Below are 15196 nucleotides of genomic sequence, written 5' to 3'. Positions count from 1 at the left end.
CAACACGTAGCAAGAAAATGACCGGCTCAAGGTCACCGGGGTCCTTGGGGTTCCTGGACCCCCAAGGTGGGTATGACCATTGGTCTTACCATGGTCATACCAGCAATGGGTATTTCCCAATGCTCTGGCTCTCCGGCCCCCACAGCTAATATTTGTCTCCTATTGATCCAGTCTCTAGCCTGTTACTTTTTAACTAGAGTCCAGGGTTCAAAGGCCGGACTTGTGTTTAAACACTCATTACATTGGGGAGGACATGTTCCTCTGATAACCTCAACTGATGAGCGAGCACGGATCTTCTAAGTAAATATGGACTGCAGGGGAGGCAAGAGGGGGTGAGGACAGAGAGGGCGTTGGGGGCGGAGAGGGTGAGCCAGGGAGTGAGAAGACCCCCTGGCAGAGGAGCTCTTAGAACTTGTAAGAGAGCTAAATAACTAGAATTCAAAAGACATATCCCAAACCCAAACTTTTCTGCCACAAATAATATTAAATATAAGTTAATACCTAAAATCCTTTATCAAACAGAAAGTCTTAAAAAAATATATCAATGTCCTGGAGCTCCATCTAATAGTTCCTGGAGGTAGAGAATCTGGCCCTCAGTCTCTGGTCCTTTATGGCCCTTCAACTTGATTGGACAAAGGCACATTCATGGTGTCCTGGAAGGTATCTGGAAAATACGAGGCACTTGCGTGTGTGGGTGGAGAGAATTCTGTCCTACGGCAGCCAGAGAGGCTGTGTGGCTTCCTGTGTGGCTGAGGCTGGGGCCGCCCCTGACAACAGGCTGTCTTTTCAAGAGGGAGTCCCTTACACACAATGGATTGTGTGGTCTGAAGCAGATGCCCCGCCCTCAAATACCCTCCCCCACTCAGTTTGCTGATAGCTAAATGCCATAATTTCCACCTTTATTCCCTTTGGCTTAAGCCAAGCTTTACCTTTGGAGTTTGTTAAAATAAAAATACTCCTGGAAGATGATCATGTGTTTAGTCTCATCAGTCGTTTACATCTTAGGGTAAACAAGCGTATTGGCTCTTCCCTCTGGGAGGAGGTCTGGTGGAGGGGATGGTGGATGGGCAGGAGAGTGGCAGGCTGAATGGTGGCTTTGAGCCAGACAACCTGGGTTCAGATCACCACTACGCAAGTCTCTTAACCCCCAGTCCATTTCCTCGTGTGTAAATTGGGGCTAATAATAGCTACCTTGTTAGGCTGATGTGGAGATTTATGATAAGTAATAGTAGTATTATCCTCAGAGAGAAGACTGAAGACTCCAGAAGCTTGGCAAACGGCAACAAGACCACTATCCCAAGGGGAAATTCACTCTGCAAAGGGATGCTGAAGGCCAGAGATAAACTATGGCCAAGTTTGGCTGCTTGTTCCCAAACTCCTTCCTTTTTCCTCTGGGCGCCATTAGATATTTCCCAGCCTCCTTTGAAGGTAGGTATGGCCATCGACTGATGTGTGGCCAGGGGAAGGTGGACAGATGGGATGGGGATGTTTACCCCCTCCAGACCTGGCCCTCCTGCAGGGTCTTCCACAGGCTCTCTTCCCGCCTCTGCCTGTGGGCTGTGGAGGAGTCTGTCCCAAGGGCTGGTGGAGCCCGTGCGGGAGGGGGCCCGCGTTCCCGAATGACTTCTGGAGCAGAGCACGCCTCTAACCTACACGGGACTGTGAGAAATAAACCTTTACAATATTAGCCACTGCCTAGGGGTTGCTTGTGACAGCATTAACCTGCCCTGACTAATACACTCTTGCCTCCTTCCTTCCTCAGGATGAATTCACAAAGAAGAGGCATGAGGCAGGAAGAGATGGCTGGGGGCCAGGGAACTGGAGAACATTCCAGATCATCCTCTCCTCAGGCGTGAGGCAACTGGTGACCCACTGGAGCAAAACGGTGCCTGGATTTCAAGCTAGAAGTTCAAGGCCATCATTGTATGTCAACAACAGGCTTAAACATCCTACAAGGTGATTGTGTCTATTTGGGACTCGGAGATGTTCATGTCACATGTGAAATGAGGATACTCTGGATATTAAATTGATGTCTTTTTCATTCATGATGTCCTGTGGCTTCCTGCCCACTGACTTAATGGGTTTTAATGCTTCAGGGTAGGGTAGCTACCAGCTAGAATTTACAAAGTCATTGTTATAAATTGTATGGTTCCATTTATATGAAATTCCAGAACAAACAAAACTAATCTATGGTGGAAAAAATTCAGGACAGTTGCTGGGGGGCACAGGGGTGCGGACTGACCAGGAGACATGAAAGAACTTTCTGGGGCAATAGGAATTTGGGTTACACAGGTGCCTGCATTCGTCAAACCTCAGTGTATGTATGTATACTTAAGATTTGTGTATTTCTTTCTATGTGAATTTTACCTCAGAAGAAAAAAATCTAAATAAATAATAAAATCTAGTTAATGATAAGCATGCTGAAGTATTGGGTGGGGGGAAGTATATGATGCCTGCAATTTACTTTGTGATGCTTCAAGAATTAATTTAAGATGGATTAAAGGATGGATAGAGGGATGGATGTGTGATAAGGCCGGTGGTGGGTCTGAGGTGTTCACTGTTTAATTCTTTCAACTTTTCTGAATGTTTGGAAATTTTCATAATCAAATGTTGGAGGAAAAAAATTGTGCTTTGAGACTTGAAGCTGGCAGTCCTCAGCCCTGAGGAAAATGGCATTGAATGCCAGGCTTCGTCGAGAGGCAAGAGATTTTTGTCTGTTCTAAAAGCTTCTCTTTACTTATCCAGAGCTAATGCTAGATGATTCATATTATAGACTTTTGTCCAAAGCCGTGGTGTCCCTAGGGGAGTTGCCAGTAGAGAGAAACAGGAAGAGGACGCGTTGGGCCAGGGCAGGGGGAGGAGACAGGGTACAAGGTTGGGGCCACATGTGTGCCCATCTGAATTGGCTGGGTGGATTCTCCAGCCCACGATCCATGGACACGCAGGCTGGTCCCTGCTCCGGAACCAGCTCCTACATCTCCATGTCCCACAGTTTCCTGTTCAGAGGACTGACCACTGAAGATTGCAGGCTGTCCTGGGGTGGGGGAGCCCCCATTCCCATGAGCAGCTTCTTCCTGCCAGCGTTTTTGGGCCCTTACTGTGGCTCCAGGCCTTCTCTTGAATTTTGAGGGAGACAAGGGGAAACCCAGAGGGAGCAGTGGGCTCAGGCCCCTACAGAGAAGAGACAAAATGTCCTGCAGATGTTTGCCAAGATTTATTCCCAGCTGGGATGGTGTGTTACAAGTGGTTGATTTAAGCTCCTTAAATTGTCCTGGTGTCGAGTCTCTGCCCTATCTTCCAGAGGCAGAGAGCCCGCCTGCTGCCTACCCTGAGGCTGAGGGCCGGGGCTGCTCCCTTCCTGTGCTGGTTCAGGGAACGAGACCAGCCTGAGGTGTTTGCAGGAGTCCCTTGGAAATTCAGTTTTTTCCCTCAAGTGGGAAGCTGAAGGACCCTGACCCTGTTCCTGGGCCTGGCTCTGCCAGGGGTAGCATGGAGGCTGAGGGAGGCTGTCTGTCCCCAGTTGGGCCATTAGTGCCCGTCCTGCCCTCATTTCTCGCCTGGGCTCAGTGACCAGCATCCCCTCTGCTGCAGACAAGCCACTGACCAGAGGGGACAGTCCCACAGGGGCAGAGTGAGAAGCTGATCGCCCCTCCCTGTGGGCCTCAGGTTCCCAGGAATGAGAGGCCCCCACAGTGGTCGCCATTCCGGGTCTCTGTAGGGGAGGGGAGGGTTGCCCTGGCAGTCCCTGAGGGTAACAAGTGAGGACAAATCCTGGTCCTCCTGCCCAACAGCACTGGGCACATACGGAGCGATCAGGGCAAGAACCGGGGACTCACAGGGCTGAGGCCCTTCCAGGTCAAACATTCGGCTATTGTGTGATAAAAGCTGGATGAGCCCAGGTATGTAGCAGCACGGAATCTTCTATCTCTAGCTTGTCTCCTCCTTTAATCTGGACAAGGCCAGGTAGGACTGAAAACTGTTAACTTCCGAATTCTGGGAACTGTACGTAAAACTCCCATGGCAGGGTATTGCTGAGAAATTGCCCAAATGTAGAACTTCCCTTTAATCCCAGCAGGATGTGCCTCTCCCACATCACTCCCAGTCACCCTCAGTGCTGAGCGCTCATTTTGGTGGTGTGTGTGCTGCAGTCCCCGAGCCCCAAGCCAAGCTGACTTGTCTGCAAGTTAACTTCTCTCAGGGAGAAGAAAAAGGGCTCTCCTCAAACATCAGGGTGTGGTAAGGCGAGCAGAAACGCTCTGGGAGAAAGCCTGTGCCCTCCCCTCCTGCCATCCCGGCCCCAAGTCCCTCTTTGCTGCTCTGTACCCTGTTCCAACAGGAAGCAATGCATCAAAGCTGCAGAACAGCAAATGATGGGCGCCCCATCGAAGCATTAGAAGGGCACACCTGAAATGGCACGTTTGCCGGACACCTGGCTGAGAATGGGATTAAGTTAGAACAGCCAGCTCAAACTTCAAGATAAAGTCCAGTAGGTGCACACAGAGGAGCCACATCCCCTCTGGGGCTCTGCGAGCGAGTGGGCCTGGACTAGGGTGAGACACAGGGCAGTCTCTGACCTTCTCCCTGAAGCACTGGGTGCTGAGGGACCTTGTCTCCAGAAGGCCCCAGCTGAGGTGAGATGCCATTCTGCCGGGAGACAGAGGGGAGACACTCTCCACCCTATCAACAGTTTATCCTCCGTCACCTGTGACTTGCAGCCCAGGTGGGAAGTGGCCAGGACCAACTTGAGAATTGTAGGGGAATGGGAAGGAGGCACATTGGCAGCATGGGACACTGGGTGGGAGAGGGGGTGGGACATTGTAAAGGGGCTGGGCAGGAAGGGACAGGCTATTGGGCTAATTTACCCTTTTCCCAGTTTAGCCTGAGTCAGCCCTACAAAGGGAATCTCCATTCTCACCCTCCTCAGTCCCCACCAGTGGGGTTCCCAAAGTCATGACAGGGTCCCAATCTACTTATGAAGGAGTCTGTATTGGGTCTTAAGTAAACTCACCATCAATTTGTTTTCCTGTCCAATTCAAGTCCTATAAATACTGGCTTAGAGATTCCACAGCCTGAGTTCTCTGGAAACTCACTGTTTTGAGGAATGTTCTCTCCTAGGTGATCCAAAGGGATCAGAAAGTGGCTTTGGCACTCCTACTTCCAGGGACGCCTTTGAATGCGGTTCCTCAGAGCCAACCAGGGGAATCACAACTCCTGGACATCCAAGCTCACACCAACACTTTACTAGGGGCTTTAAAATTTCAGAAGTGCCTAGATCACTTCTGGACTTCAGAGCAGATTAAGAGCTTATTAACATAGCCACCATGTAACTGGTGTATGATAATTTGTTTCTCTATTTTATTTATTCCACCATTGGCTCAGAACGCTGTCGACACCTTTATACAAGATACCATCTACCGCTAACTGAAAAACACAAGTCACAAGAAACGAAGGACTAAATTATGTCCTGCTTGGATGTCACCTCCTGGCAGTCCCTGAGGGGACAGGTTAAGGCTATCAAGAGGCAGCTTAGTACTAAAAAAAAATTGAAGCATCTGTGAGTTTTAAAGGGCAATTGACAGGAGACCTGGATTTTGATAGCATTTTCCTTCTGAGAACAACCTTGGGCTTCATGACTGAGTCTCATTAACTCACACAAATTGAGGTTCGGTCGGAAAAAAACTAGAGGTGAAATATGCTTTTTTCAGGCATGGACTCTTATGGCTCATACAAGTGTTACATAAAGTCATTAATGCTCAACTCTAATAAAAAGACAGATGGATAAGAACAGGTGTGCATCCCATTAAGCTTAAGCCACGTGTTTTGGGCAGACTGATGTTTTTAAATGTGTGAAGATTAAGGAAATGAACATACTATAAACCTGCAGGCATTTAAACCCCTGAACCAATTATGATCCATTCACGAAGCTTTAAATCAGACAACCCATAATACTTGATGTAGAAAACGTTGCAGCTTCTATAATTCTTTATTAAATATTTGACAAGTTGCATCACTTCTTTACAATGACTTCATTTTGTCACATGACTCTCTGCTGTCAGGAAAACAATCTACCATTTCTTTTTAGATCTCTCAAGAAAAAGGAAAAGCAAAAAGGATTTGTTCTTAAACAAAACTTTTCCTGTGTGTATCAACTTCAACCATATTTTAAAGCTATTCTGATTGTGAAAATGAGCATTATCCATAAGTTGTTTTTAAAAAATTTCAAAGTTTGGTTTTTAATCACTGTATCAAATAGTATTTGGCTTTATATTAGGAGGTGGGTTTATAATAAAAAGTTAAGAAACATTGAGAATTCATTTGGAATGCTTGAAACTCGTTTCACCTTAAAAGTCACTGTTTTTTTTTCATGTTTCGTTTGATAACAGATCCTGAATTAAGAAATGACAGCAAATTAACATCATCTTCCTGGGGTTCTCTCAGGCTCCAAGGGTCAGAATCCTCAGGATACAGCTTGGAGAAAACTGTAGAAGGCATGAAGCTCTCACTCCCTTTCAAAACCAGATTATGCAAGAAAGGTGTAAAAATGCTACACAAATATATACATATATATATTTGGACAGCATAGGTACGTATATATGTATATACATTACATCCATAGTAATAAAGGAAGAACAAGGTCACGCAAAATTAACATGAAGGAAACTGTGACAATCTAGGTGAAATCAGAGTAAGAGGGGCAAACTGGCTTATAGAGGAACACGATGTCTGTAGACATAGGGTCATGGTCATGAGAACGGCTTTTGATGCACTGGTACGTGGTGGAGAATGCAGTACACAGAGGTCTGTAGCCAATGTTGTTAGATTCCTGTTACTCCTTACAAACATAAAACCAACCAACAAAAAGACATGCATTTTACACATGCGTTGCTTTGCGCGTAACATCTTTAACGAAGGACAGATGTTTAATGAGAGGTTTTCTTGGAAAACTTCATACAAACAGAAAGCTATCCTTTTCTATAAAACATTACAAGAGCTCATGTCCCTAATGCTACAGCACTGTCTCTGACACACCGAAAACACTCCGGGGAGGGGGGTGTGTGCGTATGCAAGTGTATATACACGGTTCGTTAAGGCTTAGATAAATCAAAAAAAGTGGTCCAAAGTATATCACATTTTCTTCCCAGTTTTAAAATCTAAAGTACAAAGTGGAGTTTATAAGGATTTTTTAAAACACATCTCAAACCTGAAATTGGCAGTTTTGACATGACTTATCAGGATGTACCCCAAAGCCTGAATGAGACAGAGGTAGTGCATGATCTCCTGGGGGTCATGAAGGGAGCAAGCCAGGCAGTTACCCTGCACAGCAGCACCCCCTACTGGCAAGGCAGAAAATGATACCAGACAGCCTGTCCCCTCCGCTCCGTCAGTACAGAGTTAGAGCGAGGAGGAAAGAGGCAAAGAAAGCAGACAGCACAGTGGGGAGGGGCTCGAGAACGGACTAACCCAGGCTCTCTTTCAAGGTTTTAAAATTTCAGAGGTGAGATACAAAACTTAGGAAAATACTAGAGTCAAGTGTTAAACATTTAGCAACTGTTAGAACAATGAGTAACTTGCTGCATATGAACTTGGCTTTCAAGAGAGCCAATGTGGATCTGACAAGATCAAACAGCAATAGTACATGTTGTCTATTTAACAATGTGAGATGTAGAAACTGGGCTCAAATATTTTGCAAACCGTTTCTATTCTGCACTGCATCCTTCTGTGGGAGCACTCATCTGTGTCTGGTTGCTTTATAACATTGGTCATCTGACCTTAGGGAACATTTGATGTCAGCTACCAAAGGGCCTTGGGAACAAAATCAAAGAAGCATCTTACATTCTTGTGATTTGGTAGAGGACTGGCTACAGAAAAGTAAATAATGGAAAACGTTTCAAAGGAAAAAAGATTCGAGCATCGAAGCTGAATACAACTTTAAAACAGACAAACGCCTCCCTGTTTCCTGCTCCAGGGACAGCAGGTAGATTCGCAGCGCAACACCTGAAGCTAATCCCCCTGGGCGGACTCGCCAAATTCATCCTCAGGCCAACAAGGGGCAGGGATAGAAACACCCGGGACCTACAGGCGTGTGTGATAACTGATGTTAAAAGGCCTTCAACATGCAATATGTCAACTCTGGAACTTCTTAGTCTCATGGCCAACTGGCCCACAGTATCTACACTTTCTTCAGGGAACTAAAGAAACTGGATTCAGGTAATTCCTAAGAAAACAGAGGCTACAGAGACCCTGGACTTCAGAGTGGCATCGCTGCCAAGGACAACTAGAATAGGCGACACCGCCCTCCTCCTCCAGACCTGCTGACTGGAGTGGGCGGAGGCCCAAGGAATGGCCCAGCAGTCTGCTCTCATGCAGAGCATTTTCTTTACTGCCATCCGCAATTACGTCATGAAGACGACGGAGAGTGGTCATTAGGACTTAGAGAAAACAAGATATATGACTATTCTAGACAAAGAGTGAAATACCAAGCATTGTTGAGAAGTAGGGAATCTTATTTGGATTAAAACAAAACCCCCAAACCCAGCACTATTTAGCTGTCACTGAAATCAGATATTAAGGGGTAGATGAAATAAACTGTCATTCACAATTACTGCCTTTCAAGCATTCATAGGGGTATATTTCGATAACTCTTATCTGTTCCTGGCTTAGAAATTATCTTGGAACGGTTTTTCTTTCATATTTTCAATACTTTGCCTAATTTGCATTTAGTGAATACTCTGATTTTCTGAATATACAGTTCACAAAATGTCAGAAGAATCCCAGCTCTTTGACTAGATTTCTCCCCCTACAGTTCCATGGTCACTCTCAGAACCCAACCCAACTCACTCAGGCTGTGCCACGAGCCCTATAAAGAAAGCCCACTCTGGACGAGGAGGGGCCACAAGAAGGGGGTTTTTTGCCATTGAGTCAATATTTGTCATATTGACTGAAGGGAAAAAAATCCCACCAATAGATAAAAATAACGAACAATATTGTTTTTTCTAATTATTCAACACCAAAGTTTTCTGATCACTACTGGATATTTTTAAATATGAAAAGTGAGCTAATCCTCAGCTCCGCAGAAATTCACCTTCTTTTTGACACCTCCGACCGCTGCACTACTTTAGGCAACTCATTTATAACCACACACATTGGTGGCTTCTCACAAGCCACCCAGAGCTGGGTCAACAAGAACTTCTTACACCAAAAAGTCCTTCTGACCTAACAGAGGCCCTGAAACCACAATTTTTTGTCTTATCTACAACTGGCAAGAGATCAGATCTCGAGCAGCCCTCACTGCCACAGCGGGCTATAGGACAACAGGTTACAAAGGACAGCGGGGTGAACTCCCATGCTCCCTCAGGCGCTCTCTCAAAACACGACAGAACTCTGCAATGGAGACTCACAAGTGGCAAAGAATCAAACTGCACAGACACCCTCAATCCCCCGCCACTACCAGCTTAACAGCTTGACCACAGTGGGTCACCTCGTCTTCTCTCCCACTGTAACCCAGCGCACAACAGACACAACCCAGGCAGCACACAGTATTGAAGCATGCAACACGTCATAGCTAACAAAACCCGGTTAAGTGTATATTAAATTAATCTTTGTAGTTGAGTAGAAATCACAGAACAATTGGTGAGGACAGGTCTGTAGGCTCAGCTTTACATCCAGATTTTATACACCAGCAGCCAGATTCACAATTGATAGATATTGCACCGGAAAGATGTGTGCAGGAAGAAGAAATAATCATCACATTTAATGTCTATGATAAAAAACAAAACATAAACAAAACCAGATATGACCTCCATGTAGTACATAAAGTGCCTTCAGAATTGGTGCAGTTAGAACAAAAACTGGTTATTTAGCTACCATTAGCAAACGCATACGAATAGGAGACTAAACAGGTCTGGTTTCCACAGTTTCAAATCAAGCAGTGCCAAGTTTCATTCAAATGTCTCTACTACGCACAGCAAAGAGGAAAATATAATAAAAGAATGACTGTACAGTATCGGGAAGGGTTAAGTAATTTCTCCCATGAGAAATGATAATCCAACCCTGTCTCAAATGTGTTCTAGCACATGTAATTACTTCTAAGGAATAATGGTGTGATTCCTTCAAGTCAACACAAAATTTGTCATGCTATGTTACAATTCTCTCAGCCTGCAGCTATTATGCTAAATTTGTACAAAAAATGTAATATCCAGTTTGTTTTCATTCTCTCTGAGTATGGAAAAAACGATCATTATGCCTAATGTTATATTTTAAATACTCTCAAAGTACTCGCCTACAGAAGGTTTTTGGACAAAACTCGGTCTTCCAATTCCAATAAAGCAGAGGGTAGGGTGTCAAAGGACTTCAAAAATAAAAACGTCACTGACATTAAACTTGGTATGAAATTCAAATACAAAAAAAAATATGCTCGCTTTTCCAAGTACAATGAGACATCTTTAATCGTAATGAAATAAAATCTGAAAATCGGTCTAAATCATTTTAAAAAGTAAACATGAGTTGTAATACTATACCTGTAGAGTGATTAATTCCATTCATTGTCATTATAAAGTATGTAAAATATTTATTAAGGGCTTCGCCTACAGAGGCACAACATAAATAGAATAAGTCCTCCTGAAATGTAATACACATCAACCAGCTGATAATTTGCGGTGGAAAATGCAGGAACGCGACCCGGGACGGGGTTCCACGTCTGAACCTGGGCAAGTCCCGGGGGAAGGCTCTGTTCCAGGAGCCGCCCTGTGCAACTGCTCTTCTGCCACCGTCTCTGCAAAGTCTGTTAGGCAAACGCAAAAGTGCAAGCAGGACTTGCTCGACGGACAACCACCCGAGGCCGGGGGCGCTTAGTCCACCCCCTCGAATCCTTGAGCATTTTCCACGGCCATGAGAAGCTTCTCTCGTAAATCTTCAAAGGTTTCATATGGAGGTAAGTCAAGGCGATTAAAGCTGCAAAAGTAACACAAAGCGTGGGTAAAGAGCCACCAGCGTTACCCTTTAGTTACAAGAGCGTTTCCTAGATCTGGCTAAGAGGGCATCTGCTGTCTGAGCAAGAGGATGTGAAAACCTGAACCACCTATTCTGATCATCAAACAATAAATTCCCGCGATGAACCTGTCCGTACCAAACAGGCTGTACAACCTATGGAGGAGAGAAGAATTTCCTAATAGTCCATGAAACCTCTCTACTGCAGCCAGAGGCGGGTCCTGGAAAAATGCTGCTGGCGAGGGAGACAGGAAAGGCAAGTCACTGACACACACTCCAAGATTTCAAAGCCTGGAAACAGAGCTTAAGGACGAGGAGTTAGAGATGAGTTGAGGCTGTGTCCGTGTCTAACGCTCTCACTTACTCTACATCAGGCCCCGAGCTGGAGCTTTCCCAGGTAATAACCCATTTCGTTTTCACCACAGGCCCGCGAGGTGGTAATGTTTTCTCCCTCCAGCAGATGTGGGTCCTGGAGCACAGAGAGGGACAACGTCCCCGAGCTCTCACCCCGGTAGCAGGGCACGCTCACAACTAGACCCCAGGATGCCTGTGGCTCCAGAACCCCAAGGCCAAGCTCCCTCCTCTAAGCAAAGTCAGGCAAGTAATCGACATTTGGAGGGAAAAGCTGCATTTGTGCAAAGCCCCTAAACACCTGGAGACTTCAGCTGCGGTGTCATCACCCTGGTGACAGTGAGGCCTTCAGACCGACGACGGCCCCTGGAGCAATGCAGCCCACTTGTCTCTGAGACCAAGTTCCAATTCTGGCTCCGCCACTTGCCAGCTGTGTGACCTCGGGCAAGTCACCTCACTCTCTGAATCTGTCTGCTCTTCTGTGAAACGGGGAAACTGCTCACAGGGTACGGGAGGGTCTAATGGGCACATGTGTAGTGTGTGCCTGGACTCAGCAAGTGCCCAAAGACGGTGACTATGTTACCATCACTCGCTGTTCACTGAGTGCCCACAGGGGGAGCAGGGAGGTGAGCCCCTGTCACAGAATCAATGCCTGGGGGGTGGACTGCTGAGTGTACCTGACATGAAAGTGGCCGTCCACACCTGCCACAGCCAAGGATGATTTAATAAGAGCAGACATTCATGGGGCCAGTCAGCACTGTGAAGTACTTTTCCTGGATTACCTCAGTGAATCCCAGCAATCACCTGTACAGTAGGTAATGCTGCACCCCTACTTTACAGAGGAGGCGGTCGAGGCACAGAGAGGTTAGGTAACTTGCCCAAGGTCACACAGTAGGGGTAGAGCCAGGATTCAGCCCTAGGCTAGCTCCAAAGCTCGGCTCTAACCACTGCTTGCACCGCCTTGGCATTTAAAACTGCTCCCCACCACCAGTCTTGACCTACGACTCCAAGTACAAGCAGAACAACTTCGTATGGTTTAAAAGCTAACAATTATCAGCAGTGGTTAGACACAGACACATGTCCATGGTGGGCCCTTTAACAACCTCCACAATATTTAATAAGACACACTGAGCTCTCAGGTCTTTTTTTACAGTCACTAAACATTAAAAGACACAGCAGAGAATAACACTGTGCTTCTCAAACTGGAGTTCTCAGAAACCCAGGAATCCGAAAAGAATAAGAAGTCTAAAAGAACTTTTCAATTTTTTGTTTTCATTTTGATAATGACCTCAATTATTATTTTACCAGTTTTAAAGACGGAACGCCACTTCTGCAGACTGTGCTTAAAATAGTCTTTCAGAGAAGGCGGCTTTATTTCACAGTCCAGGGCCTGCAAATCCCATGGGGTCTGGAGATGCATGCTCGAGGATCTGGGACCATTTTTTCCCTTAATATGACCCACCTCTTAGAATTGTTGTGTGGATCATATGAATTAATACACATAAATTGCTTAGGGCGATGCCTGGAACACACCAAGTGCTTAATAAGTGTTAGTTACCTTTACTCCTGAGGGCTGAGGTCGGGGGTCAGGGGTCAGCCTCTGGCTGCCACTAACTAGCTGTGTGATCTCACTATCCTCAGGGGGCTTCAGAGTCCTCATGTGGAAGATGTCTGGGCCAAAGGAGATTTTTAGAGTCTACCTGAAGGAGCAGGTGGGTCTGTGATTTTTAGCAAAGCGTAATTTTCAATATCTAAGCAGTGGCCTTTGAGAGAACAATGAAATTAAGCCCTTTAAATATCAGACACTCAATAATTACGTCTGAGAGGTTTATGAAAAATACTCTTCAGAAAGAACCGGATCTACCAGCTCTCGCTCTCCTGGTAAATCAGGTTTTTATTTTGAAGCTTGTCTATTTTATATTTTCATAAAACATGGAAGAAATTGAACATACATATGGCTAAATCTGATCGTGGAACTGTTGCTGAGAAGCAGCCAGCAAAGCTACCATTTCCGACATTACAGTACAATTGCGGCCGGTTCGGAGGAAAGCCACAAAGCAGAGAAAACAGAGCAAGTCCCAGCCCCTTCGGCCAGTGCTGCCGGCAGCTGGTCTGGGAGAACATCACTAGGAAAACCCTTTGGTTGCTTTATTTCTACGACACACAGAGAAGAAAACAGGCTTTGGTAAGGGCCAGCTGCGTGGCTTTGCTCCAGTGGCTAGGCCTTTGTCCTTCCTGGGGAAAAGCAGTGATTTTAAACCCAAGCTGTCTGCCAGAACCTCCCGGGGGCTCCAAAAATCCCACGGCCCAGGCCACACACCAGACCAACCAAGTCCAACTCTCTGGGGGCGGGACCCTGGTGTCGGTATTTTTTAAAAAAATTTTCTAGGTGGTTCCAACGTGCAGCCAAGGTTGAAAACCAGTGAATTCAGAGGCCTTATCTGGGCAGCTTCATATTTTATTTGTGGCTGAAGCATGTGAACTCCAATAATAGAAGAAAAGTTCAACAGTAAGATTTCTGTCCAAAGGGTCCCAGAGGGACACGGCTGAACACTCAGTTACCTGGTTCTCTTTGAAGAGTCTGAAAAGAAAGTGGCCAGTATCAACAGAGGTGGCAGATCCAGTGTAGTGGTTAGGGGGCAGATTCTAAACCCAGCAGAACCGAGTTCAAATCTTGTGATTCGGGAATCTGTGAACTCAGTGATCATGGGCAAGCTTCCTAACAGGCCATGGGGAGGATAAGGGCTGACCCACACAAGACGGTCGACCCAATTACTTAGTTCTTACTGCTATTTGTCATCATCAGCCTATGAGTCAGTAGTCCTGGGGCTCGGCTCCATGCTTTCAAATGAAGGCTATCATAACCCAGGAAACTACATTTGACTTTGATAGTGTTTAGAATAAAAGCTCCAAGTTACCAAAACATTCTCCCCTAGAACAAAGGCAGAGAACCACGGACAGTGACCGCTCTGGAGAGTTGCCAATTTTAGCTGGCGTCAGCTTGCTTTCCAGGGTCTGAGGGGCAAGGACCGTATTCATTCCATTCAGAGTCATACGAATGGAACAAATGGGAAAAATCATTCTTTCCAGCGAGGCAAAGGAATCGAACAGAAGCAAAAAATCTCTCACAGCCCATTTCTCACAAATTCACTTTATGAGCATGCCCTCCTAGCTGGCGCTCTGAGGTTAGGGAGACGTTTCCTGCAGTGAATGCTCAGTTGCACTGGGCAGTGCAGGATGGCCAAAGGGAGCTTTGGAAGCCCTCGCTGCGCGTGAGGAAGGATGGCCGTGTGGCTTACCATCTTCCAGAGGGATCATTTCCCTCTTGCTTCCTAAGAGCAAGAAAGAAAACCCTGTGGGGGAAACCAACCCGAGGGACGTGGGAGCTTGGATTAGCAGGAGCTCACTGAGAGCTGCTAAGTTCATCGTCATGCTGGGTCCTACGAAACTCTTCAGAGAAGCTGGAGCCCCTCCTTGTCGCCCTGCATCCTGGAAGCCTTCCGAGGGCTGCCACACTCCACACCTGCCTCCCTGGGCAGTGGTCCTCATCAGACCTCTTACACTCCTCCAGTCCCAATCATATTGATACTAATTTCCAGAGACTTATGGGTTATTGATGGCCATGGAAGACCTTTTAAAAACAATGTTTCTACAGGGAATTTTATCCCAAGTTCTAAAAAAACTAATTTAAGGTTGGAGTAAAAACCCAGTCTGTTTAGAGTTTGGGAGCTGTCATATCCACGTATGGTGAATATACAGTGAAGTCTCTGCTTCCTAGAATGTTAGGGAAGGATGGGGTTTGCTGGAGGAATTCCCCACAGCATGCAGGGTTTAACCCTTTATGTGCCAAGCACACTGG

General features: G+C 46.1%; 1 protein-coding gene across 5 annotated transcripts in view; it reads right to left on the bottom strand.

The window, feature by feature from the left end:
- Positions 1-5969: 5969 nt before the first annotated feature.
- The window catches only part of NEDD4L (NEDD4 like E3 ubiquitin protein ligase), a 337348-nt gene continuing 328121 nt past the window's right edge, over positions 5970-15196 (bottom strand). For all 5 annotated transcript variants that reach the window (XM_014781457.2, XM_004422576.3, XM_087439274.1 and 2 more), the window contains one exon: positions 5970-10950. In XM_014781457.2, coding sequence (XP_014636943.1) covers positions 10848-10950 — 103 coding nt within the window. In that variant the 3' untranslated portion in view covers positions 5970-10847. The remainder of the gene's footprint in view (positions 10951-15196) is intronic.

The sequence above is a fragment of the Ceratotherium simum genome, chromosome 14 (genome assembly GCF_057802395.1).
Source record: "Ceratotherium simum simum isolate JZ-2026a chromosome 14, ASM5780239v1, whole genome shotgun sequence".
Classification (NCBI taxonomy): Eukaryota; Metazoa; Chordata; class Mammalia; order Perissodactyla; family Rhinocerotidae; genus Ceratotherium; species Ceratotherium simum.
The sequence above is the reverse complement of the archived record's forward strand: the minus strand, read 5'-3'. Positions and strand labels throughout refer to the sequence as shown.